At 35.3% G+C, this 27,457-nt stretch overlaps 1 protein-coding gene across 7 annotated transcripts in view; it reads left to right on the top strand.

The window, feature by feature from the left end:
• Positions 1-27,457, top strand: part of LRRC7 (leucine rich repeat containing 7) — a 563,262-nt gene that overhangs the window by 463,578 nt on the left and 72,227 nt on the right. For 5 of the 7 annotated variants that reach the window (XR_006817634.1, XM_045998653.1, XM_045998665.1 and 2 more), the window contains 2 exons: positions 1,675-3,355; positions 15,821-15,940. Coding sequence is in view for 5 of the 7 variants with exons in the window: in XM_045998653.1 (XP_045854609.1) it covers positions 1,675-3,355; positions 15,821-15,940 (1,801 nt within the window). In the remaining 2 variants the exon portion in view is untranslated. Of the gene's footprint in view, positions 1-1,674; positions 3,356-7,283; positions 7,425-15,820; positions 15,941-27,457 lie in introns of all 7 variants that reach the window. The other 2 variants (XM_045998701.1, XR_006817637.1) reach the window with 2 other exon arrangements.

Here is a 27,457-nt window from a genome sequence, read left to right as displayed (position 1 = left end):
CTTTTTTCTGTTCCCAAGTGCTTACTTTCAGCAACTTTTTAAAAAAATGGGATCTTAATTTTTGAATTATATTCAGCACATGAATGGTGTAGAAGACAGAAGGATGGGGCAGGTAAGCAAACACAGTCCCCCCAGGATTTCCAGGAGATGATGAATCCATTTTATACAGCAAAATCTTTAGTTTAAGGGAGAGATGGTAAGAGATTATCAGGTTGAGATAATAGAAACAGAATTTTAAAAATCAGAAACCAAAAATCTTATTTGTCCAATGCTTATTTATGACACACGTGGGCATCTCACTATCCCAAATGGGGTTATGGATTAAACTAAGATGCATGGAAAGCAGTTGTGTGCCTAGTATGAAGCAAATATTTAGTAAAATTTTCATTGTTATCATCATCATCATTGTCATCATCATCATCATTTTATTACCACATGGAAAAGTTAGGTTGTAAGCAAAAGTATTTACTTTTTCCAAAATGGTTCCTACCTTATTTTACTTCCATTTTACAGATAAAAATCAAAAGCCAAAGAGCACAACAAAATGACTCAATAAGGTAGTAATTACCCAGTTCTTATTCTCTTGTTTTGTACCTTGTGGATATGTTTTACAGTATAGGCCACAAATACAAATTATCATACGATATAGGTAGTCAATGATTATCACTCATATTTTATTGATAATATCAGTATTGTTAGCAATATGTTCTTTGTTAACTAATGGATAACTATTTCTCCCTATCAGTGCCCATCATAAAAATCTTAACTCTTTCACTTTATAAGTTCATTATTTGTGATAGAAGCTGAAATTAATGAGGTGCTTTGGAAAGTTCTTTCTAAATGTACTATTTTTTAATTAGCAAGAGCACCTAAAAGTCTCTCACTGTTAAAAATATGTATATAATGTAATGTTGTTAGTGTGCAAACAGTTTAGAATAAGCCTAGAAAAATGAACATCTTCTAGAAACACTGTGCTCACTGGTGTAAACAAACCAATGACCAAAAGTCATAATATAATATAATTTATATTCTAGGAAAACATGTTCCCTAAACAATGAATTCAGTGTTTTCAATACCTGGCCTTCAAATAAATGTTACTTGAAGACAATTTGGGTTTAGTAGCTATATCAAGTATTTATAGGAAAGGTCCTCTTGACCAGTAATAGTTTGGAAAAGTACTGAATCAGAAATTGCAGGGATGAGGACCAAGAATCGGGCGATTCTAATTATCAGACAAGTGTCAGGACCATTATGAAGACCTATCTATTTCTTTCATTCATTTAATCATCCCACAAATATGTACTTTAATGGCTACTATGTATGTGCCAGGCACTATGCTAGGCCTGAAGAGAAAAAAAAAAAAAAAAATCTCTGCCCTCAGGAGGGCAGAGGACACACAACAATACACAATAAATAAAATAGGTAAGTAAATGATATACCATGTTATAAGGTAATGATTACAAGGGGAAAATAAAAGTTAGAGCAAGGTAAAGGGTGGATTTGGGCGGGGGGGAACATGAAATAACAGTGCCACCTTAATTGTAAATGACGTATGGATGAATGATCCGTTAAACATCGTTAAAGGATTGTGGCACTCTGGGCTACTTGTTCTCTTTCTGGCAAAGACCCAGCTCTTCCTCATTTTCATATTTCTTCTTCCCACTGTCTTCACAGGATTGCACAGTCTTTCCCACAGCCTCTTGATTCAAAGCCATTACTCAGCCAGCGGGAGGCTGTTCCCCCAGGGAATCTACCACAGCGTCCTGACCGGCTGCCAATGAGCGACGCCTTCACTGACAACTGGACTGACAGTTCACATTATGATAACACAGGGTTTGTTGCAGAGGAGACCACAGGCGAGAATGCCAACAACAATCCTCTCTTAAGTTCGAAATCTAGAAGCACATCTTCTCACGGACGCAGGCCTTTGATTAGGCAGGATAGGATTGTTGGTGTTCCCCTGGAACTTGAGCAGTCTACACACAGACACACGCCAGAAACAGAAGTGCCTCCTTCCAATCCTTGGCAGAATTGGACCAGAACCCCTAGTCCTTTTGAAGACAGGACCGCTTTCCCTTCCAAATTAGAGACAACCCCCACCACCAGCCCATTGCCTGAAAGGAAAGAGCATATAAAAGAATCTACTGAAATACCTAGTCCTTTCTCTCCAGGAGTACCATGGGAGTATCATGATTCTAATCCCAACAGGAGTCTTAGCAATGTCTTTTCTCAGATCCACTGCCGCCCAGAATCATCTAAAGGTGTTATTTCCATTAGTAAAAGCACAGAGAGGCTTTCCCCACTCATGAAAGATATCAAGTCCAATAAATTCAAAAAGTCACAGAGTATCGATGAGATTGACATTGGTACATACAAGGTGTATAATATACCATTAGAAAACTATGCTACCGGGAGTGATCACTTAGGAAGCCATGAACGGCCAGATAAAATGTTGGGACCGGAGCATGGTATGTCCAGTATGTCTCGAAGCCAGTCAGTCCCAATGCTGGATGATGAGATGCTCACTTATGGAAGTAGTAAAGGGCCACAGCAACAAAAAGCTTCCATGACCAAAAAAGTCTATCAGTTTGACCAAAGCTTCAATCCCCAAGGAGCAGTGGAAGTTAAAGCCGAAAAGAGGATACCGCCCCCCTTTCAACACAATTCCGAGTACGTGCAACAGCCCGGCAAAAACATCGCCAAGGATTTGGTTAGTCCTAGAGCTTACAGAGGATACCCACCCATGGAGCAAATGTTTTCATTTTCTCAGCCATCTGTGAATGAGGATGCTGTGGTGAATGCCCAGTTTGCAAGCCAAGGTGCCAGGGCAGGCTTCCTGAGAAGAGCCGACTCCCTGGCGAGCTCCACAGAAATGGCCATGTTTAGAAGGGTCAGTGAACCTCATGAGCTGCCTCCGAGTGATAGGTACGGCAGACCTCCATATAGGGGCGGTCTGGATCGCCAAAGCAGCGTTTCAGTGACTGAGTCCCAGTTCCTGAAAAGGAATGGCAGGTATGAAGATGAACACCCTTCATATCAAGAAGTGAAAGCTCAGGCGGGAAGTTTTCCAGTTAAAAACCTTACCCAGAGGAGGCCATTGTCTGCAAGAAGCTACAGTACAGAGAGTTACGGTGCCTCCCAAACCAGGCCAGTTTCAGCTAGGCCTACTATGGCAGCTCTTTTGGAAAAAATACCATCTGACTATAACTTGGGTAACTATGGTGACAAGCCATCAGATAACAGTGATATAAAGACGAGGCCCACTCCTGTGAAGGGAGAGGAGAGCTGTGGTAAAATGCCTGCAGACTGGAGACAACAGCTGCTTAGACATATAGAAGCTAGAAGGTTAGACAGGGTATGTCTGGCATTTCTCTGTAAGAATATCCCTCCTGCCTTTAGTTTTCCTTTATTGGCATTTCTAAACACATGTAGTGAAGCATGAACTACATGAATGAATAGATGATCAGCATTTTATTTCTCTCTCTATTGTGGGGAAATTGATCATAATAGTTTCTCGTGGATATTGTTTAATGCTCGTTGAGAGTCCATAATCTGTAGGTGAATGATTTATCAAATCTAGCCTAAATATTGTTAGTAAGAAAGAATTTGACTCGATTATGTGGGATGGTGCTTCAATTGCTTTCTAGCCATTAAGGTGGAATGCCTCTCCTAGGACACAGAACTGTTCTCTAGCGACCTAAAGAGTATGATTTTTATTGAATCTATAAAAAGTGAGTATTTTGCCCCTTTCTGCACAGACTCACTTATAATAAAGTCAGGCCCAATTTGTTTATAAAATTTGCATACAGTTACTGCTATGGGACTACTAAAGTTATTACTTCTAATGAGCAATAATCTTCCCAGCAAGAAACAGAAAAATAAAATAAGCAGAGATTGAATGCCCTCCTACACATTATTTGACTTAATAAAAAAATCTTGCCACTTAGAATGTTGATTTTTATACAAAAAGAAATGTATAAATTCAAATCATACTATAGGCAACAAAAATAGATGATGTCTTTATGAAGACTACAAAGGCACAAATTAGTGTGTATATTGCAACCAAAAAAGGAAATTAATCACAATTCAGTTACAGACTGAGTCACAATACAGCATGGAATCATAGAGATTGAGGAGGATAAAAAATATATATATATATATATATATATATATATATACACATATATATTTTGTTTCAAAGCCTAAAATTACTCTTTGTTGCCTGTTTATATCTCCTTAAGAGACTGATATTTCATTTTCTAGCACTATGATCAATTGACCATTATCATTGAATGTACTTTGTGGCTTTGGTGAGGGGGCCTTGTGTACTCTGCATTGACCTTGGAAACTTAAGGTCCTTTTTGTCAATAGGGCCTTTTGCTTTCATTTTCTAGGGCTTAAATACTTAGTGTGAAATAGGGATCTGGGTAATAATATACCTTTAGAAAGTTTTGCTCAATAGTTTTATTATTTTATTTGGTGTCCTGCTAAAAGCACAGGCCACAGCATTTATTATATATTTCCTTAATATTGAATTTTGTGTTTTCAGGTATAGTCTTTTTAAATAATTATATTGTTTGTAGGTCGTGTCTACATGACAAGAAAACAATTATTTTTAGGAACAAGTGAACTAACAAATGTGGGTGTGGGTGTTAGTTTTTCAATGTGGAGATTGGTTCTGCCTTGCAAACTATTTCATCAGAATGTCTGTTTCAAATAGGTGTGCTCAGTCCCATTGAAGGGAGCCTCATCAAAGCCTCATGACTGGCTGTCAGTGGGAGACACCTGGTCAGTTGTCACCATGCCTTACCTCAACTTATACCCTCCATGTAGACAGATAACTTGGAGGGCGGAAATATTTGGGGCCAAATAATACAGTACAGTTTGGGAACTCTGGCCTCGTGTAGACACGACCATACGTAACAGGGTAAGATGAACTAGTCAAGAAAGGTTATGAGAAGCTTTTCAGAGCATATGTACATGACTAGTAATTTGAGGCAAGAGGAGTGAGTGAAAACAAAGCATGAAAAAGAAGACAAAATGCTAAGCATTTGGTACCATCATGTATTTACTGGTTTCTCAGATAGTGGTTCCTCTCCTTTGATCGGAGCTCCTCCTCTAGCTGGAGCAGGAATTTGGAGAGAGGAAAATAGGACCAGGGGAGGGGGATTTAGATTGGCAGAAGTCTGCGAGCCCTGCCCATCCCAGATCCAGAAAACTAAAAGTAAACTCATGTGTGTTTTCTATTGCTGTGACAACACCTTCCTTTTCAGTTAGTGCCCATGCTTCCCCTCTTTGTTTATAATTCCCTTAGTCTGTCTTTCATTTCCCAGAGCAATTTCAACGTATAGTCCATAGCTTCTTATTTAATTCCAAGAAATTAAATTACCGGACAGTATTGCTTCAAGGCACTAGATCCTGAAAGTTTGTCCTCTTGTTTTCTCCAAGTAATATTTCTTTCCCCCTCTCAAGTGCATGACTGAGCTATTCAGGCTATAGCTTACTTAGAACTTCCCAGCTACTCAAAAAGATTAATTCAGGGTACGGAAGCACAGACTTTTTATGTAAGACTAGTTTTGACATAGCTGTGCTTCTTAACATAGTGTTCAAAGTCAGAATGCACCGGAGATACAGTCTGTTTCCTTCCCAGTGAAATTTAGTTGAGGATTTAAACCTGGAAGTCAAATAGTTATACTAGAAACTACAAGCCCTTTGTCCATTCTTCATAAGAGAGAACTGCCCAGAGGCCTGGACATTGGATAAGCTTAACCGCCCAAGATAATGTTGGTTAAAGATCTTGCCTGCTGTTGGCCTTGGAGAGGCAGCTCCGAGTACTGCCATAGATAAAAGATGCTGTTTTCTCCTGTAGTTTAACCTCAAGGCTCATGCTTCCACTACAGAACCCCACTGTGAGAGAATTTAAAACATGAATGCATATGTCCAAGACTGCTACCCTTCTACAGGAGCTAAGAGGGTACTACCCTGGAATAATCTGAAACCTTAAGGAATCATTCAAGTGCTAGATTGAAATGTCCGGTGTCCTTTTCAACTTTGGCATGGTCACAATGAAAGATCACTGGATGAAATAATCAAGGATCCATAACAAGTATGATTGGTAGACCAGCACACCATCAGGAGTATAATTGTCTTTCTATTGAGTTCAGTGAAATTGATGCTAAAAATCATTACTTTGCAAACAATGCCTTTAGAATAGAATAGCTGCCTGCTATTATTGTTCATTAACACTCAGTTTTAAAAAGTTTACTAAGTTAATTTGTGTAAATTTTTTTTCCCAAAATAAGAGAATTACTTAAAGGGACCAAATACTGTCAATTCCTACTTTTTTATGAAAGGTGGAAAGTGGAGATTGTACTAATGGAAACTATTTGATGACGGGACATACAAAATGTTTTAAGTTAAATGAAGTTCTGTAGAAGAAAAATTAATTAGCTCTCAAATCCCTGGAGTAACCTGAGATGCACCTGCTGAAAAATAGCCACAATGCAGATATCACCAGAGTGCTCTATAGGTACTTAGGTATATTAGATAAATAACCTTAATAGCTAAAATCATACTTCCTTTAGTATCACTATGAAATTTCTCCCGTTTAAAATGTAATTTTTAAGAAACAAACAAAAAAAGTCAGAAACTTCGGATCCACGTACAATTTTTTTTGCCTGGTTTAATTAAATTAATCAGTAAATTCAGTGAGCCAATAGTCAGGTTGAATGATTTTTTTTTTGACCAGCTCTTTTTCTGAGTTGCTGTATTTATGTCTATAGACTGAGCAATAATGGACACTGATTTTGGCTTTAACATTGTAGTGCCTTCGTTTTAGGGCAGAATTAGAAGCTGGTATCTGTCCTTTGTATGTGTTTATCTCACAATGTGAAAGAGACCATGAAATCTGGAGCTGGCAAAATTTGATTAAGATCTCACTGTTTGAATTTTTTTTTTTAATTAGACTACCACAGGCGAACACTTGTCCAAAGTCACTATGATCATGATATATGACAGATAGGTTCTATGCCCTTGAGTTAGCAGCAAATGTAAAACAGAATGTATCCTTGCTTTTTGTCTTTTCTGTAGTTTTGGATGGTACTCATTATGTGCATAACTAACACTGTTTACTGTATGCTTCTGTCTGATCAAGTGCATGTTTAAAAGAAAGTTACTGTTTGCCCGCTTAAAGTTAAATGTTATAAATTTAAACATGTTCATGTAATAATCAGTTTGTTGAGCATGTGTTCACACCCTGTCACATGATTATTTCCTCTACTCAGAATGCTGCTTACAAACACAACACAGTTAACCTTGGCATGCTGCCCTATGGAGGTATTTCAGCAATGCATGCAGGCAGAAGCATGACTTTAAACTTGCAGACTAAGTCTAAATTTGATCTACAAGAACTACCTCTTCAGAAAGTAAGTATGGACTGCCTTACATGTGTCAGCATACCAAAGCCAATTAATGTTGTTTGTTCACTTAATGTGTTTAGGCTGTACATACAACCCTGCTTATTGACTCTCCCGAGTCCAAAAAGCACAAGGGCAAATCATGTAGAGCCCAAACTCTTAGCTGCGAAACGAATATTGAGAGCTAGAATGATTCTCAGGTTCCTGCTTAACAGCTTGCTTTTTGGATTGAGCAGGTACATGGCTTTTTGAGTTGCTTTAAGGCTCATTTTCTTATTACTCATTTCTTTTTCTTTTATTCTTTGTTTTCCTTTCTTTTGTGTGTGTGTAGATATATAAACGTATATTTTTAAAAATGTTTTTGGAGATAGCCCTCTCTTCCCTTGCTGATGCATTCTGAGAACAGAGCTAGAAATTATTATTGGATTTCAGCTGATCCCTTTGGAAAAGACATAGAGACCTAAATTACAATGGAAATGAAGTGGTTGGCACTCCTAAATGCTTCTTTAGCCCATTGTCTTTGTGGAAAATATCACACGGAAATAAAACATGAGAAACAACCTCGTGGCTTAGCTAGCAAATTGTTACTCATCCTAGACTAATGGAAAGGGAACACGTTAACAGGGCTTTCAATATAATTGTAGGCTCATTTGAAATGAAATATAGTGGAAGACGAAACATTTCCATTGTTGAAGGAATATTTCTGCTGTTTAATTCAGGCAAAAGTGAGAATGCACATTTTACCTGTTTAAATTGACTAATGCCTCTGTCTTAGTTATATTTTGTTAGAGGCTAATGAGTCATTTTCATGTAATATGTCATTATGACTATATTATTAATATAGTTATTAGCCTAGTAAGTTTTATGAAGAGAAACAATGCAAAGTAGGGATAACAGAGTGACAGTAGCCTCCAAATACTTCTCTCACAACAAAATTAATGAACTTGAGGAACAAATTCCCATCCCGGCAAAATGAAGGCCAAAGACCTCAAATATGTTTTATTGTTAAATTAGTCTTAATAACAATCCCTAACTCTGTATAGTTTTCTTCATACTGTCAATAGAGGAATAAAACCAAACAGACATCTATATTCACAGCTTTTTCATCACCCACACTTGTTTTGGGGGGGGGACTAACTAAATTAAGAACTTTCGAATGTTGGATTTGCACTGAGGAATAGATAAGACACCATTTATCTAGGCCCCTCTCCTGATGGGCTTGGCAACTGATAGGAATCAAGTCCTTAAACTAATAGGGTGGAATTTCAAAATTTAGTGAGCGGATTAACAAGATCTTGATAGGAAGGAGTTGTTGTTTGCACCCCTTGAAATTGTATGGAAAGCCCCTTATTTTGCTAATGTTTAGCCCTATTAAACTCAGCCATCTATAGAACAATATGGATACATTCCGTGTCTGAAAAAATGGTAATATACTTGAAATGCTGTTTCTCAATGTTTAAATTGTTCCCCAAATATCAATTTGGTGCCTCTATGTTGCTATATTAACTTTCTGATCTTGTTTGGGGTACCCAAAGGAACAGATTCATTAACTGTTACTATAGCTCTAAGAGAATCTATATCAGAAATATTACAGAGTTCTAATACTTAGAGACTTTTCAACCTTCCTCAGTTAGATGACCTAAAGGAATTCTCTTTGGAAGGTACATTAAATTGCAAGCCAAAAATAATTTGAGTATTGAAAGACTCCATCTTAAAATGAATTATCATCAATATGTTATCCACACGAGGCAGGGAGTGGAGAGAGAGAGAAGAGAAAGCAAGGGAGGGAAAAGGAATATAGACAGGACAGGAATATAGACAGACAAGATTATATGACCCCAAATTACCAATTTAAAGCCTATAAACTTTCAGCTTTAGGCATCTGGGGCGACTTTCCTATCCTGCTGCCAGTGTAGGAGCCTTGTCAGGTATGGACACTGGGTGCTTGATGTTTCGGGAATTCTCCAGACCCTACTTATTCCCATGGATTCCACTCTAATTCTCCGCCCCCTCGTCTTCGTGCTCAGGCACAGCTCTTCTGCAGAGCTGCTTTAATTTGAAAATGTCTTTGTTTTTTCTGCCAAGTTTTAGAGTCACCCTCTCTTAAAATTTTCCTCTCTTGGCTCCATTGACCATCGCTAACAGGTCTTATGGGCGAGGTTCAATTTCCCTGAGTCCTCACTGGGAGAGGAGAGAGACAAAAACTATTTTCCTTTGACTTACAAATGCATAAAAACCTATTACAACATTTTTGTCTTGCTACTTAAGATAATAAAAATTTGTACCAGCAATTTAAGATTTCTTTGCGGTCTCTAAATGCTTGTTAGCCATGAGAATTGCACTGAAAATATAAAGTAAAATCAATTTATAAAGAAATTTTTTCTGTAGATAAAACTGATAAAACTGTTCATTCTCCCATGGAAATATGGGAGCTCTTTTTATTTCTAAAATTTCTGAATGACCATACTAGCCATTTCTAGGTAGGTGCTGTGGCAAATAGCTCTGGATGTTCTGAGGAACCTAAATTAACATTTTCACGGATTACCAGTTAAGTGCTGGAAATGGAGTTACAGCGACTCCTCAGGGAACATTCAGGGGCTGAAGTCCCCATCCTTTCCCCATACTCTGCTTGGCAAACCGTACCTCTTGCAATTAAGAGAGGCAGTTTTTAGTATTTCCTCTTTCGCACAGAGATGCTATTTTTGCAGCTTGTGTACACAGAAAGGGCACCTTTCTGTGAATCTAACCTTTCCCAACCTCCATATTGGTAACTACGGAAAGGCACTATTTGTACTAGCTGAGGTCCTAACTCAGGGTGTTACTTGTTTTCTGGTTTGAGTTTCTGTTTGGTTACCAAACGTATCTAGTTATTTTTTTTTAATGTTTTAAACAAATTTGTAATAAACTAATTTAAAAAGATACTGTTTGTAAATGAAAACTGAAGAATCTGTTCTTCTATTTACAAAGTGAATATTGCTGTAGATGAAGAGAGAAGACTCTCCCAGATTTTTCTGTTTTTGAATATTTCTAATTTGTTCATATTTATTACATGCCAGGTCAAGTTTTGTACATTTTTCATGGATTACAAGCTCCATATAGGCTCCCTATACTATAAACAGTAAATTACATGTTCTATGGTAATTTTAGGCAACATTAACAAAATGTCAAGATATACAACAAAATTATTTTAATATTGAATTTCCTTTAATGTTTTTATTTACTGATGTTTATTCTAATTTCCTGAAAAAATTAATAGCACTTATAACCAGGTACTTAACATGTATAAATTATTATTAAATTATAAAATTATTACTATTTTCTATCTATCCATTTATTTATTCATTCACTCATTCATTTATCACTTATTTCCTGCCTCTCCAAAAAGCATTTAAGGCAACTTTCTATGACATTATTAATGGTTCCATGTGCTTCTTCGGATGTGTTCTGTTGTAATTGAGCTTAGTTATTGCCTAGAAATTTTATGTTATTAGAGAGAAATATAATTTTGTAAAATGTCAATTCAAATTGCCATTTTTATAATCCAGATTAATGGTAGAATAAATATATCATCAGGAGAATTAAGACAAGGATTTATTAAGAATCTACACTGTCCTTGGTACCATTAGGTACCTTAAATATGTTTTTTCACACAAACCTCACAGACCCTCAAAGGAAATATTTATCTCCATTGTACAGACAAGGAAACTGAGGCTCATGTGTCACACAAAGGAATTTACCCACATTCTACCAATTTCCTATTGTTACCTTTGCACCTAAAAGTAGTAGTAGGTAGAATCTGAATCTGATTCTGCTTGGCACCAGATTTCCTGCTGTTTTTACCATACAATGAAGCCTTCTCAAATATTTATAAAACCTGACATTTTCAGAGAGCATAGCTCATCATTTTTCATAGAGCTCTTTTTGTACATTATTACCTTACATCATCTTCATAATAATCCAGAAAAACAGATCTTATGGCATGGAGGAAAGACTACACAGTAGAGTAAATTAACTGATCTAAAACCTATCATGACCCAAATCATTCCCCATGTGCTACAGATACAGGGGTCTCTCAGTTAGCAGAACCTAATAAATACTCACAATTACCTCACACTTTTTAAGATTCACTTGCATTTCCTGGGCACTCGGTATTATCAAAAATACACTTAAAGGCAGTGAAAGGTCAAAGATTGTGAACCCAAGTTAATCACTTCTGCTACTGCAGCCCCAGAGACAAGTGGGGCTGGGGAAGAAATCACTGGCCTCTGCTAGATCCCCTCTGCCGGTGTGTAGCTGACAGTATAGTGTGATCTCTTCCACACTGGAGAAATTGACACTTTTTTTCCTTGTTCCTTTCTTTTTAACTTCTACCACCATAATATTATACCATAGCACCTACTGCTTATTGGCTTATTGAAACAGACATTAATGTAAATTACAACTTCAGGAAATTATGGAAATAAATGTATTAAATAATCTTTTCATAGAATTTTGCCTGGAAGAAGATGGCCTTACTATCTGTTTTATTAGTTGATACTCACCCCACTATCTTTTGGATTAGAAAAATTTGGACAGAAATGTGTGCACCTAAATTATTTTTTCTAATGTCCTATCTTACTGCATCTATGTAGATGACTCAGGATCAAATAGACCAATATTTGATATGCATTTATTCACCCTAATCTCAAGGGTTACTTACTTAATTCCATTTTTTAATTTTTTTCCACTGAAAGCAAAGCAAGATTAATGCAGCACCTTGGGGCAACTTAGGCCTATAGCTTCCATTGATTCTGCTGCATTTATTACTGGCTACCTATCAACTCAAGAAAGATTCACTTATCTTTCTAATTATGTAAAAAAAAAAACCTCCAGCCTGTAAATTCACATGAATCCTTATGGACAATGGCTAAAATTACCAAAATAATAATGTTAGTATTCATTCAGATGCTTTTCACGATGACAATGAAATGCTGGTTTAAAAAATCATCTGAACATTATATTGTGACCTTCAGAATAAACCCCTTGACCACATAATCATTTATATTGAAACTTGGCATATATTTTTAATGCCTATTTTTTTTAAATGCAGAAAATGAATAATCTAACAATAATTTTCATGAGAAATACTTTTGGGAAGATTATTTTTAAAACATTTTTAAATCTATGGTAATGCTTTTTGTGAACTATATGCCAATTATAAGCAAAATAGATCTTTGAGTTCTTAAGGCATATATCCCAAGAGCTTTGCAAAGTGCCAAATGTTAATACCACCCACATATAATTTCTCCAGCTAAATGCAGTAAGTATAATTTGTCAGGCATTCAGTGCACCCATTAATTAGCTAACCAAAGCAAAACTACTAGATCTGATAAGCTCATTTATTCATATTTGTGAATCCTGTACATACACGCATACTCACATCATAAGCACACACTCACATACATGCACATATATATCACAGATTTTCGTGCACATTTATGCCTCAGCAAAATTAGAAATTACTTCTTCCAGTAGACACTTGTGATCCTTTATGGTAGTCAAAAACATAAATGTTAAATCTATAAATGTCCACAGTCATTTCTGGGACTGTATCCCTTCAGCAAAACTTCTCCTTAGCATTAGTGTATTTCTTAACAAACATAATTTGTGGGTGTTCATTAAATTATAATGATCATTTTCTCTATTCTCTTAAAAAAATATCTGAAGACCTACAGAATTTAGAAGCTGAGAAAATGGTGCATTATGGTGATTTTCCATGTCTTTTATATTTAATTAGTTATATATGCCGAGGAAAAGAAGACATTCTTCCTATTTTAAAATATCTAAAGAAAATATCTGGAATGTGGTGCTAGAAATATTTGAGTAAATAACTGAACCTCAATTTTATTATCTCTGCAATAACAAATTCAACAGTGATAGCTTCATTACTTTTTTTAATATTTTTCAGTTGTTCCTTTTAATCCTTTATAGAATTTTAACAACAAAGCAACTGCATTTATATACAAGTCAGTAGCACTTTATCAAAAGTATAATTTTTTTGTAAATAGCTATACATCTTTCAAGACAGAATGTGAACCCACTCTATAGTTTTCTTTTGGACCACCTCCCCACCCAACGTTAATAAATGGTTTTCATGGTCTTTCTACTTCTCCAAACTTAAGCCCCAGGGAGTCTCACTTATAAAAAACAAAAAAGGCCAGAGCATTCTTGAAATGAAGAAAGGAAATTGTGTTCAGGAAATTCTTTTAATTTTGGTGTCTAGTTAAAGTATTTTTTTCATGTGTCTGCATGTTTATGTTTCCTCTGACCCCTGTACTGTAGAAGCGGTGTGGTTGTTAATTCTAATTTTAAAAAGACAAAGATCGATTCTTAAACTAAGGAAGAGCCTACACCATCATGATATTAGGATTTTGACTAAAGGATTTTTTTTTTTAACACCAGAAAGAATTCTGCAATTCTTAGTTGCTCTCTGTGACTAGGAGTCCTGTCTAGTCAACTGAAGCAAGACTAGCGGAGGAAACAGGAAGGAGAGGAGGATGATATGGAGGGAAAAAAAAAATACTTGTGTTACATTCTGTCCTCTTCTCAAAAATAGATTTTGCACACACACCTAACCAGATGAATACATTCATTATCCTACTTCCCTGGCAAAGAAATCAAGCCAGAAAGACATGGATATTAGTTTAAATCATTAATTTAAACCAAACTAAACAAACAGAAACACCGGTGAGTAGTGCTTATGCTGAAAATTTATATTTTAAGTGCTTAATTTTAATAATTTGACTTGTCTTATTTTAATATGTAGAAAAAATGTGTGTGGGCATATGCAAATGTTTTAATCTGAAAAACGAAAGGACTAGAAAATTAATGCTTAACAACAGACAAACAGACATTAAATAGTTATCTGGTTTTATTTCAAGTAGTATTTAGTTTTAATGTGTTACCTACATGTAATTTCTCAAACAAACACAAGTGAATTCATTCCTCTAAGCCAGATGCTTCAGTTCAGTACGGTTTTCTCTTTTTTCACACTTTCTGATAGACTCATGAAAAAGGAATTCTTATGGCCAAACCACAAGAAGAAAATAGAGTTATCTCCTTACTTTTCATTATATCCATTAGACCTTAGGAAAAATTCATCTAGTGTCATAATCTTATTTTAAAACAGTTCCAAGAAATCTCTTTAAAAAAATGCATGCAGTGAGAATGCAGATTGCATGGTTATATAATTGTTTTTTAAAAAACTACTAGGACCACTCTGTGTAACAGATGAGGGCTGCCAAGCAACGCATCTGTGCCATGTTGTGAAGAGAATGGCCCAGTTCTCCCATCTTGGGGTTGGACAATTCCTCACACAGAGTAGAGCTATACATACAGCCCTTAACTAGGCTTTATTTATCCATAGGGATACTTCAAAACACGTACAGAAAATGGCATAGGAAACACTAGGCATAATTTCCCACCTATATAAGAATTCCCCAGGAAATCAAGGAGTACCTTGATATCCTGTAGGTTAAGGGAGGAGAAAGTCTTTCAGAAAGTTGATCTGCTACCACAGGAAAAATATACCAGTACTATATCCTCCACTGGAGGCTGTCTTTCTGATGGTGTATAATTACGTGCTATTACTCAAATCAGACTATGGAGCTCTCCCTGGTATCTAATATTAATAATAATAATGATGGAGGTATTATTATTTGTTAAAAATAATAAGCAGTAAATCAGCTAAAACTATATGAAGAGTTTAAACTTTAAATCATAAAGGATCTATATAAATAAATTTAAAATCAAAACAGTCATTTATTTATACTGTGATTCTAATAGCACAATATTTTTTATGTTCCTTTCATATTTCCCTAAAAGCAATCTGTAGATAATGTCATAGTACCATAAATCTTACACTATGTTGGTGTTAACACTATGTTGGACTAGTGCAAGTCATGTTCTGCCAGAATCAGTACAGCCTTATAAAATTTGTTTTAAGTTATGGTTTGAAATATTGAAAGCTACATATTATGTATCATATGGTTTCTGTTTATATTCTAAGTGGTAAGATCATATAAAGAATTAAGCAAGTTTCATATGTTGTATTTTTTAACAATTGGTTAATTTTATTCTGATTTTTTTTTATTCAGGTACTGTAAATAACCTAAACTTTTCTTTAAAATTCAGTAAATAATTCTAAGGTGGTTATTTTAATTGAATTTTTCACTGCTTCCAAAAAGCTGTCAATTTAGAATTCTTACTGAGTTAATAGTGTATAATAATTCTTCCAGTTCAGGATATATTGTGTTTCTGCAATTAAACAAAATTAATTTTATCATAGTCACTAGGGACTCTATTCAGAAAACTATGATAAACGTCTATTTCATCACTAAAGAAATGCCATACCATTTTCGCAATAGACCCCGTCCCAGCAAAGCAACATTTTAGACAATGGACAAGAAGATGTATCTCCTAGTGGCCAATGGAATCCTTATCCTCTTGGGAGGCGGGATGTACCTCCGGACACCATTACTAAAAAGGTAACCAATTTCAAATTAATGACACAAACCATGTATCTTGTGCATCCATTGTAATATGTAATCCCTATCTTGTGTCTTAACATCATTTCTAATTTTGTAATAAATTTAGGCTAAACATTATCCCACTATGGGGAGTTCAGTTAACTGTAAGTGCATTGAAAAGGATGAGACATGAACACTACCAAATGTTAAGAAGTGGTAACAAATTTTTGTAAGCAACATCCTGCCACCTCTCTGCAGATACTGTCACCTCTTTCTGGTGCCCCACCTTTGAAGAGTAAGCACAGGATATTGTGTAATTCATACTTCTGATCCTCTTTAGTTTAGCAGTCTGGTGCAGTCAACTTGTGTAAAATGCAATTTGACTTAAAAAAGTTTGATTTACCATTTTTAAAGTCAAAGCTCATTCATCCAATCATTCATTTAATAAATACTTATTGAGCAACCGTATGTGTTCAGCTATGTGTTGAGCTCGTGCTAAATACTGGGAAACAAAAATGAGTAAGATGGTGTCTTACCTTGAAGATCTTTTAGTCTAACGAGGTAGCCTAAGTGATAGGTAGGTAATTATAATATCACATACTAAATCACCATGAAGGGAAGAAAAGAAGCCACAAACTTGGGAAGATAATTGTAGCATATATGAAGGACAAGGGATTGGTATCCCAGAATATATTTTTTAAAACTCATATAGTCAACAACAAAAGACATACAACACTACAAAGGAATGGTAAAATACAAGGGGAACTAGGAGAGTAAATAAACATTTTTAAAAACTAAATACTTTTGTCAATCAGAAATACAAAAAAAAAAAAAAGATGCTATTTTATAGCTACTAGTCACAAAAACTAAGAAGCCTGAAAAATGTAGGTTATTTGAAACTATACGAGCAATGGAAACCTTTTTATAGTTCTCACAGGAATAAAAAGCACAATCACTTTGGTATCAAATTATCTTATAAAACTGAACATGAACATACCCTCCTATCCAAAAATTGCCCTCCCAAGATATTATTCAAGACACTTGTAATATTTATAATAGTAGAAAACTGGAAAAACCCAAATGCCTACCACCAGGAAAGTATGTAAATAAACTCTGCTATTCACATAGAAAAGTATTTTAAAGCAATGAAAATCAGTTAATCATAATTATGATAATGTGTATAAACTTTAGAAACATAATTTGAGCAAAGACAAGTTTCAGAAGGTGGAACACATCAAAACTATCATATTTATAAATATCAAGAACAAGCAAAACTAAAAATATATTGTTTAGGCATAAGTACATGAGTCAGAAAACTATTTTTATAAGGGAATGGTTAACAAAATTTATGATTATGGTTATCTCTGAAGGGAAAGCTGGAGGTAGGATTAGGGAGGAAATTTTTTTTATTCTTTCTGCTGTTTTATTTCTTAAATTGAATTGTGGCTCTTAACTTAGTTCTTAAGTACATGAGTGTTTATTTTATAATTATGTTTCATAGCTTGCATATATAATCACATACTTTCTTTGTAACCTAGGTGATGATTTTCCTCTTGATGACTCCTTCAATGTTTTTTAAAATATACATATATATTACCTATCACATTATTTTACCTAAAATGTTTGTAAATGACCTGATTTGCATGTATTACACGTTATTAATCTGCCTATTGGGCAATATTAAGCATAGAAGATAAACATAATGTAGTGTGATTAGTGCTATGAAGTTGGGATCTAGGGCTATGAAAAAATCTGGAAAAGGCACCTGTTCCATAAAGAAACTAAAGGAAGTTGAGAGGAGTGATGTGAAATAAGGCTGGAAGGTAAATAGAAGTTTGATCATGCTGCATTTTATTCTAAAGGAAATAAGAGGAACAGTGAAGTATTTTAAACAGGGGAAAGCCAAGATTAAATTTTCATTTAAATAACACTTGGGTAACTTTACAGAGAATGAATTGTAGCGGAGAAAGACTGAAGGTGATGGAACCAGTTAGGAAAGTTCTTTTGTAATACAGGGGAGAGTAAATGGAGCAATGGGTGGTGGCAAGAAATGCATAGATTCAATATCTTCTTCAAAGGTGAGCCAACATGATGTTGCGATTGACTGGACATAGGATATAGGAGATAGATATAAGTTCCATGATTGATACACTGGTTTCTAATTTGGACAAGGGATTGATATTGTGCCGTGCAATGAGATTGGAAGTACAAAAAGAGTGATAGGTAGAAGTGGAGGAGGGGAGGTTAACTTAAGTTTTAATGTGTTGATTTGAGGTATATGTAGAGTATCTGAGAGATAATGTTTACTGCTTATTTGGATATATTTATCTGAAGTTCAGAAGAGAAATCTTAGCTGAAGATACAAACTTAGTAATCATCAGATACCTGTCATAATTAGCTGTGAGTGAGACAGATAGGTGACACAGAACTCCATGGAACACCAACATTTAAGGGATGTTCTTAGGAGGAACAGGAAAGAAATAACTAAAGATTTTATCAATAGGGTCCTTTCTGACACAAGTTATAGGAAATTCAAGGGAAATAGCCTTGAATGTTAAATACTTAGCTGATTATCAGTATCTAGAGTAAGCCTCAGATCTAGTCTTCAGTTTTATAATCTAAATACTTAGGCCTTTTTTCCCTCTCCACTCATATCCATACTGTTGGTTTTATCCTAAAATTGGGTTCTCTCATTATTTTAAGTTGGCTACCAACGACAATTGAAGATACAAGCTTCCGTTTTCAAATCCATCAAGGAAGAGAACCAAATTCCCAATAGCTGTCTCTTAGAAGTGGAACATTTCAACCCTAAATCTCTCAACAAACCTCTTCTTATATCTCACTGATCCAAAACAGCTAAGGACTTCCTATCCCTAGCAAGTCTATGGAATTATATGATTGGCTTTGACTAATCAGTTGGAGTAGAATAGATAGGGCTCTCAACTCCACTGACCACTAAAAAACTAGAAGGAAATGTTTTAAGGAGGGAGTGATCAGCAGTTCGCATGATGTGAAAAAAATCAAGCAAGGTAAGTATGACTAAAGGCTCTTTGGATTTAGAAACAGGCCATTGGTGGCCTTGGCAAAAGCAGTTTACTTAACTGATGGAGTGGAATCCATTGGAACTTACATTAAGTAGCAGATAAACATAGAAACCTAGAACACTCAAGAAAGGAGCTTCCATTTGAAAGGAATGAGACAATTATAGTAGAACTAAAAAAGGATGTAAGGAAGCCAGAAAGAATATTTAAGATGACAGACTCCTAATCATATTTGAAGGCTGATGAGAAGCTATTGATGAAGAGGAAGTTGAAAATCTCAGAGAAGAAAGGAGGGGAATCTACTTATTTATGAGGAAAGATAATAGGATGAATGTGACGGCAGGAAGTTGAAGGGACACCTTTCAGAGTCAAGAGGAGGTTGCCTGACCAAAGGCGGGAACTATATCCACTTGTATAGTTGCAAAGTTCTAGTATGATATTCCCATAAAAGAAAAAGATTGATTTACTTATTATTCTAAATGGAGTTAACAGATGTTTACATTATCCTCCATATATCCATTTTACCTGAAATCTATCTTCAAACTCCCTAACATTATGTTTAATCATATCATCAATACAAATCATAATGATCATTTGTTTGCCTCTCTACTTTAAGAATCCCATGCAATCCTATATTGATTAAACATTTGTGAGGTTGTTGATCTTAGTGAAGACCAAATAATTGCTTAATCTATCTGAAAACTTCATAACTTTTATATGTCTTGTTAAATGTGAAATATGTAGCATGTCTTTCATATATAAACTCATTTGTATCTTCTTCTTACTATCACGATGTGCATTTTCAGACTACCCCCACATTATAGCTCTTTGGTCTAAAATATGAGATTGTAGAACATATAGATGTGTCTACCTATTATCATACAGAGTAGAGAATATAAAGAATGCTCTAAATTTTCAAATTTAGTTTATTATATAATAATTGAATATAGTAAGTTAATATTCAGTGAAAAACAACCTTAAAAAATGAAAATGGTAATGGAGTTATTAGTCTGGGCTGCAGAATTTACTGAAATAGCTATGAAAATTATACTCTTATTTATTGGGTTTATATTTCATTTTACAATGAATGTTTTTAAAAATCAATATTTTGCAGTTGAAGTGAATAGTCATTAAGCTAGACAGAGTGAGAATGGAAAATTAAAAATTGAACTACAAATAGAATGGGGAATCAAAAGAGAATAAGTAGTGAAGTCTTAGCCAGCTCGAGTGTATTTCTTAAAGTCTCTGTATTAGACTTTTTTTCATGTTATTGCTATGCCTAGAGATACACCTCTGTTACTACTGTGATACTCCAACTGTGTGACATTAGTGCTGTGATACTGCTGTGCTCAGTAACCACTGTGATGCTTCAGAAATTCGGTGGGAAACACAGTTTTAGAAAGATTTTGATTGAACTGTGGCTCTCTGTTCTGGTTATCATAGCTCTTTTGTTGATCTAATATTGGTAGTACTCATGGGTATGCCTATAAGTACTCCAGGCACTAAAGGAGAACAAATTTGGGTACCCTCCAACACATAAAATTTTTTAGACACATAAAACAATTAGACAAAGATCATCAATCGGAAAAATTTTGTTCTTTATTGGTTGTTTCTGTCCTGAGTATCCGAGCGTGGCTAATGTTGAGTGTGTTAAATCCTGATTGGTTTTTTGGTTTGTTCATTTTCTTTTTTTCTGAGTTGCAAGAGGTGGGATTTAATTGACTTATTTTTTTGATGATGTAATAGTAGGTGGTAGTTTTCAATTCTCTCTTGCCCTGCAGTGTCCAAAATCTCAAATTCTAAATGTCCATTAATTCAAAAAGTCTGGGAGTCATTACTAGAAGAACATGTCACAGCTATGTAAATCTCCCTCTGAATTCCAAGTCGTACTACTCAAGCACTTTAAGAATTGTTATTAAAAACTCTTCAGTGGCTGAAAACAACAGTGGTTTCAGGAGCATTTGTATGTTAGACTCCCACCACATCTCTGCATTAACTGCTGTAGTCTCTGGGATTATGCTGCAGTCACCCTACATATGAACTACATAAGTCATCCTACGTAAGAACTATTATGTACCATATATTAAATATTACTCTGTGTCAGGCATAGATGTTTTCATGTATTTCTTCATCTAATCCCTATGACAACCATATCCTATAAGTACTATTATTTTTATCCACTGTATGAAGAAACTGAGTTTCTCAGAGACATGGAGTTTAGGTTAGATTACTTGCCAAGATTTCACAGGTGACTAAATATTTTAGGTTACTCTCCTAAGCATAAGGAAAAATAGTAGGAAGGTCATAGTACAAAACATAAGTGAAAAATTTTTCATTTTAAAGTCAGACATTAGGGGTACCTGGGAGGCTCCGTCGGTTAAGCTCCTGCCTTCCATTCAGGTCATGATCTCAGGGTCCTGGGATCGAGCCCCCACCTCCTGCTCTGTTTCTCCCTCTCCCTCTGCTCCTCCCCCTGCTCTTGCTCTGTTTCTCTCTCTCTCTCTCTCTCTCTCTCTCTCTTTATCTCAAATAAATAAATAAAATCTTTAAAGAAAAATAAAAAATAATAAAAAATAAATTCAGACATTATACCCTGATTTGGCAGAATCCTTAGAATAAGAATGACAAGGTTGTTTTTCTTTAATTCTGAAATGACAAACTCTTTTGAGAATATTGAGAGTCTTAAAAAAATGTGAATATCCCTGGGAGATATAAAACCGAAGGATAAAAAATGCTGGAGCAGAAAAGCATTGCAGCAAAAAGGTTAAAGCAGCGTATTAAAACAAATGAAACTTAAAACATTTCCTCCTGAAAAGGATAACCCAGAAACTTTAAAATCCTACTGATATTAAATCTGAAACATTTTTTTTATATGTAAAGACTAGACATTCAAAAGTCTCTTTTAATATTAGCAACTCTTCGCTCCCCATGTGTCTGTTTTCCTAGGTTAAATAGATAATGACTTGGCAGCTAGGATAATAAAGATAGGTATCAAGGGGTCAACATCAGAATGGACACAGTTGAAAAGAAAAGCATAAAAACACAGCTAATTTAGTCTTGGCTCACAAACTTGTCCCTCATGCTGAATCTGCCCGTGATTTTCCCCCCCCTACAATGCCAGCCCAGCCATTAAGGGCTTCATGATTGCCAGATGCTTGTCATCTCTGAGGCATGCCCAGGAACTCATTAGGAGAAACTTAAATAAATGTAAGAGAAATTATATGGGCTTTTTGATCATTTTAATGTCCTTTTTATCCTTTATTTCCCAGGCCCCCAAACTGGAATTTTTGCTTTTTCAGATCATATGAATTATTAAAAAGTTATTTAATTAAGTTTCTGGGAAGGAATATTCATTTCTTATTTTAATTTTGGCATTTCTCCTATATCTTAGTATATTTCACCATTTCTTTCTATACATATTTAGAAAGAAAAGATTCAAAATACCTTCTGAAAATCTCATGTTGTGTTGCTGTTGACCATATGGTCAAGACATCATTTTTGTTTTAAAACAACTACATTAGGAGCACTTGAGTGGCTCATTTGGTTAAGCATCCAACTCAATTTTGGCTCAGGTCATGATCTCAGGACCTGCTTAAGATTCTCTCTCTCTCCCTCTCCTACTGCCCCTTCCTGCACCCCCAAAGAACAACAACAACAACAACAACAACAAATGATGAATCAAATTTCTATTAGAATTGGTTTTTCATTGGGTAACAAAAGTCAATCTATTATAGAACTTTTCAAAAAAGTGAGAATAAATTGTTCATTTTTAAATAAGAAGTAGATATTTTAAAGTGTGACATATGAAAATTAACCTATATATTTAGTAGCTTAAATAAAAGCATCCTAGTGTTATGCCACAAATATCTTATTTAAATCATTTAACCATTAAGTTGTAGTCATTAACAAGTAACTTGCTCCAAACCTTTTCTATTAAAAGCAAATATTGCTATCCACATGCCATACATATGGAACAAAAATAAAAATAACAACAATTCTTGGCTTTTGTAATTTTGCTGAGACACAGTCATAGTGCTGTTGGAATCCCCTATATCATATGCAAGGGAGAGGGTGGATATAGCTTGCTTACATGGAAATAGTGGAAAGTCTAGAATAGATAAGAAGTTGAATATTTAAATACTGGAAAAAGTAGGGATGGCAGAAAGTAGAGTAAGATCTACACTGTAAGAGAGCGAGTCAACGTGTGTTTGGGTGGCATAGTTAGCTAAGCATCTGACTTTTGGTTTTGGCTCAGGTCAAGATCTCAGGGTCCTGGGATGGAGCCACACCTGCTCTGTGCTCAGCATGGAGCCTGCTTGAGATTCTCTCTCCCTCTCCTTCTGCATTCCCACTTGTGCACTCTCCCTCTCTCTCTCTCCCAAATAAATAAATCTTTAAAAAGAGAGAGAGAGAGCCAATCAAGTTGTGGAAGAAACAGGAAAATCAACCCAGTAAACCTTGCATATAAGGGATAATAAGATACAGAGAAATAGAAATGTTTCTCATTTCCATCAACTACGTCAGAGTCAGAAATATCTGTTCTAGTCTAAAAACTGAAAAAAAAAAAATTCTGAAACCTTAGTAATTGTCAATTCTATAGCTAAACTCTCCTTTTATACAGAAAGAAATATATCAGGTAGAGTAGGTTTTGCCTGAGACTTTGTATTTTTCCCTCCCAAAGCAATGTACATTACTGACAGTGAAGAACCTCCAGGAGCAATGCCTTGACTTCATCAGTCCATAAGCAAATGAAAACAACTTTCCCAATCACTGTGAGTAATGCCAAGCACAATCCTGGCTCCCACTTTTCTGCTTCTCTTTTCCAGTCCTCATTTTTCTCCTCTGCTAGGAGCAAATTTTGTACTGGTCAGAGTAAATTTTTCTTCAATTTTTCTGGTAGACTGGGCCATCACTGAAACTCAAAAACAGATTGGACTCCTTTATATAGTCATTTTGAACTCCAAACATTTTCCTAAACATTAGGAAAAGGTCTTTCTGAGTCACCTGGTATGTTGAGATTCTCCTTGCTTCCCTCATCCTCTTCCTGTCTCCTTCACTGGCGGTGGTGTCACTTAGGGCTCTGTGTTGAGCAATATGAAGACTGCAGTGATATCCATGGTGATGGCAGTATTCCACAAGGGCTGCTGAGCTTCAGGAAGAAGTAGCAGCCAAACCCATCCACTGTCAGTGAGCTCTGCCCAAACAAGAACTGAGTCATTGAAAGGGCAAATTGATGAAGTCATACAATTACAGATTTTTAAATTACAAAAATGAAAACAAAAACAACAACAAAAAAAACCTCTTAGCACAGTCTGTTGCCCCAGAGAGACATTTCTTACACTAATATATGCTAAGTTTTTCTCTTGACCAAAAAACACTTTTTTCAGGGAACTAAAGTTTTAAAAGGAGAGGGGAACAGTGGGAAGATACCAAATGCATGAACCTTTATCCCTAGCAGGACCCTGAAAACGACTTCTAGATCTACAGTAATGCAGCCCAGCTTTTCTTAGAGTTTTGGTATCCAGAAATAATTTGAAACTCATTATTTGTGTAAATAGTAAGTAGCCACTCATTAATTTTACCCTGTGATTGTAAAATGAGTTTTAAGCAACATACTAGTTGCCTGGGAGGCACGCATACCCACCCTCACACAAATATCCTTCCAGGTTAGAAGGGGTGAGGAGTAGAGGTAGGTAGGTAAAGATTATCTCTTATATGGCTTTTGTGGCTAGGTTGCAATTATCGATAATATTGTTAGGCGTCCACCAATTACTCACTGGAGGCTCTTTGAAATTTCTGATGCTTATATTTAGTGACTATATTGAGAGCATTCACTATCTTCCCCTGCTTAACACATATATGCTTCTTTCTCTACTAGAATAGTCTCAACATGGTCTTAATGACATAACTATTAGTTATTTTTCCAGAACAGGATAAAAATGCATTACTAGAGGTTAAGTTAAAACACATACAACAATCCAAAGAACAATAATAGGAGTTATAAGCTAAGGGCTCAAATACAGTCTTGAGAATTTCACTTTGCACTCCTTTTATGTCACCAGAATCAGACCTGTTATTCAGATGGACTCTTTTAAAACCCAGCTTATTGACTGACTAACATGTTACCTTTTCCAGTAAATCAATGTGGCCATGTCTTTCCCTAAATTAGAGAAATAAGAATGAACATATCCTATGAGATTCAATGCCCCCCATAATTGCGAATTATTCATATAAGAGAAAGAAGCCCAAATAAATATAAAGACTTGCTTGTTAAACAAGAACTAATTGTCAAAGCAAGAGTACGTGGCCTGTAGGAAATCAAAAATTTCATGAAAAGGGCATGCACCAGACGCAGTACCATGTCCTTGGTAACACCTGAATCAGGAAGAAGGATTTGAAGAAATCAATGACGTAATTTCCTCTATTTAATGACCCATTTTAAATATATATTTTATTAATGCAAGCAGGATGATGTATTTAAAAAAAAAACATTTTAAGAGCTTTCAGATTAATTCTGAGCTAGTTGTCATGATTTTTTTTAAAGATTTTATTTATTTATTTATTTGACAGAGAGAGATCACAAGTAGGCAGAGAAGCAGACAGAGACAGAGAGGGAAGCAGGCTCTCTGCTCAGCAGAGATGCGGGGCTTGATCCCAGGACCCTGAGATCACGACCTGAGCCAAAGGCAGAGGCTTAACCCACTGAGCCACCCAGGTGCCCCAGATGATGTATTTTTTTTTTATTTTTATTTAGATGATGTATTTTTAATCAATTAATTTTAGTGCTATTTAACTCAGATTTTTTAAACTTACTCTATTACTATTATGGAATGAAGTTTGTTCTCAAAAATAATGCAGATAGGAGGTTGTGGAAATGTGAATGGAAAAAAGTCTCTAACTTAAAGCAAAAGGGACAGTTGAATAAAACACTGCTCAGTTTCACAGTCGCTTTTTAAATTTTTTTTACTCAAACAGCATTAGTTCTTTAACTTCCAGAATACATCCCTCTATCTCCTAATATCAGTGCCACAATACAGCTGTCTCCAGTAGTGAAAGACAACACAACATCACTGTCATAAAATCAGGAGATTGTTCTCATACGGACTGACCCTAAATTATTTCCTCAATTAAAGTGCAAACCCAAAGAGTGTCTATTAAGTCAGAAGTAATGGAGGAAAAAAAAAAAAGTTGCCACAAATTAAAACAGTAGAATAGTAGATTAAAACTATTTATTTCTTAAAATCCTGACATAGGTATTCTTTCAGACAAATGACTGTTCTACTTCAGAAAATTGAAATAACTCAATAACATTTATACTGTCTTCTTTTAGAAGAAATATAAAAGCAAAAAAAAATGCAAAATTAACCCAATGTGATAAAAATGTCCATGATTGAGTATGTAATTTGAAGACCTAAACAACATGACACCTGGCAAATGATCAAGGATTATTGCTAAATAGAAGATGTCAAAATATTAAGATTCCATTTCTTGCCACTTGGTTGTTATCTGATTTAGTCTACTATCTAAAGTTTCTTAGAAGTCTTATGGGTGAAAGGAATAATTGTCAATTTTTTGTTGTTACTATTAACATCTTTCTTTTATTTTATTTTAGGAATGTGTCAGTTAGCACCATCACAAAACAAAATGTAGGCTGAAAATGTCAGGTATCTCCTATGTCATCATTTTTGCTATTATGGATCCTTTATTGTTTTTCCATTTGGTTAATAATTTCCATTTCCATGGCTGTGTTTTCTAAATTGACATTTAATCATAAAAGAATATGCTTATGAGATTCAATAAGCAGGAAAAGATTGTCTGCACATATCAGCCAGCTCTCATCCTAAGGCCCATGCACTGAAGGGAAAGGCCTTACTGCCCTATCTTTTTATCTGTCATTTGGAGCACTGGAGTATATGACCAGTTTTTGACTCTAAAAAATTTTGTCAATGAATATTTTGAGTAACGCCCCTCCCAAATTTTGCACTGTGCTAGCAGAATGTAATGTCACATAGTCCTCAGGGCAGAGGAAAGAACATCTTCCTGCTTTCTCTCTTTTAAGCTTCAGAGCTCCATTCCAAGTTGTCCCCTAATGCCTAAATGGGAAAACATAGATTTTTGGCATCAGAACTGCGCTAATTGAATATTAAAAAGGAGAGAGAAAGAGAGAAGGAAAAATAATGCTTAATAGTTTGGTTATCATGATCATAGAACAATTATCTCTAATACGCGGTGGACTGTATCATGATGCTTAACATAGACATTCGTAACAAGACATTCTCATATCATCTTCAAAACAACCTTATTAGACAAGGAGCCAGAGGCATAGAATTGAGGAAATGCAAAACTGGAGCCCAGTAATGTCTTCTTCTACAGCCTGGTCTAATCACTATGTTATACTCTTACTATATCTCTCCCACTCCACCCAACCAAAAAAATTCAGAAAACATTATAACATAGCCCTGTTGAAATAGTAAGTAACCCTCAATATCAGGAA

This window comes from Meles meles, chromosome 1 (genome assembly GCF_922984935.1).
Source record: "Meles meles chromosome 1, mMelMel3.1 paternal haplotype, whole genome shotgun sequence".
Classification (NCBI taxonomy): domain Eukaryota; kingdom Metazoa; phylum Chordata; class Mammalia; order Carnivora; family Mustelidae; genus Meles; species Meles meles.
This window is presented reverse-complemented; position numbering and strand designations above follow the sequence as displayed.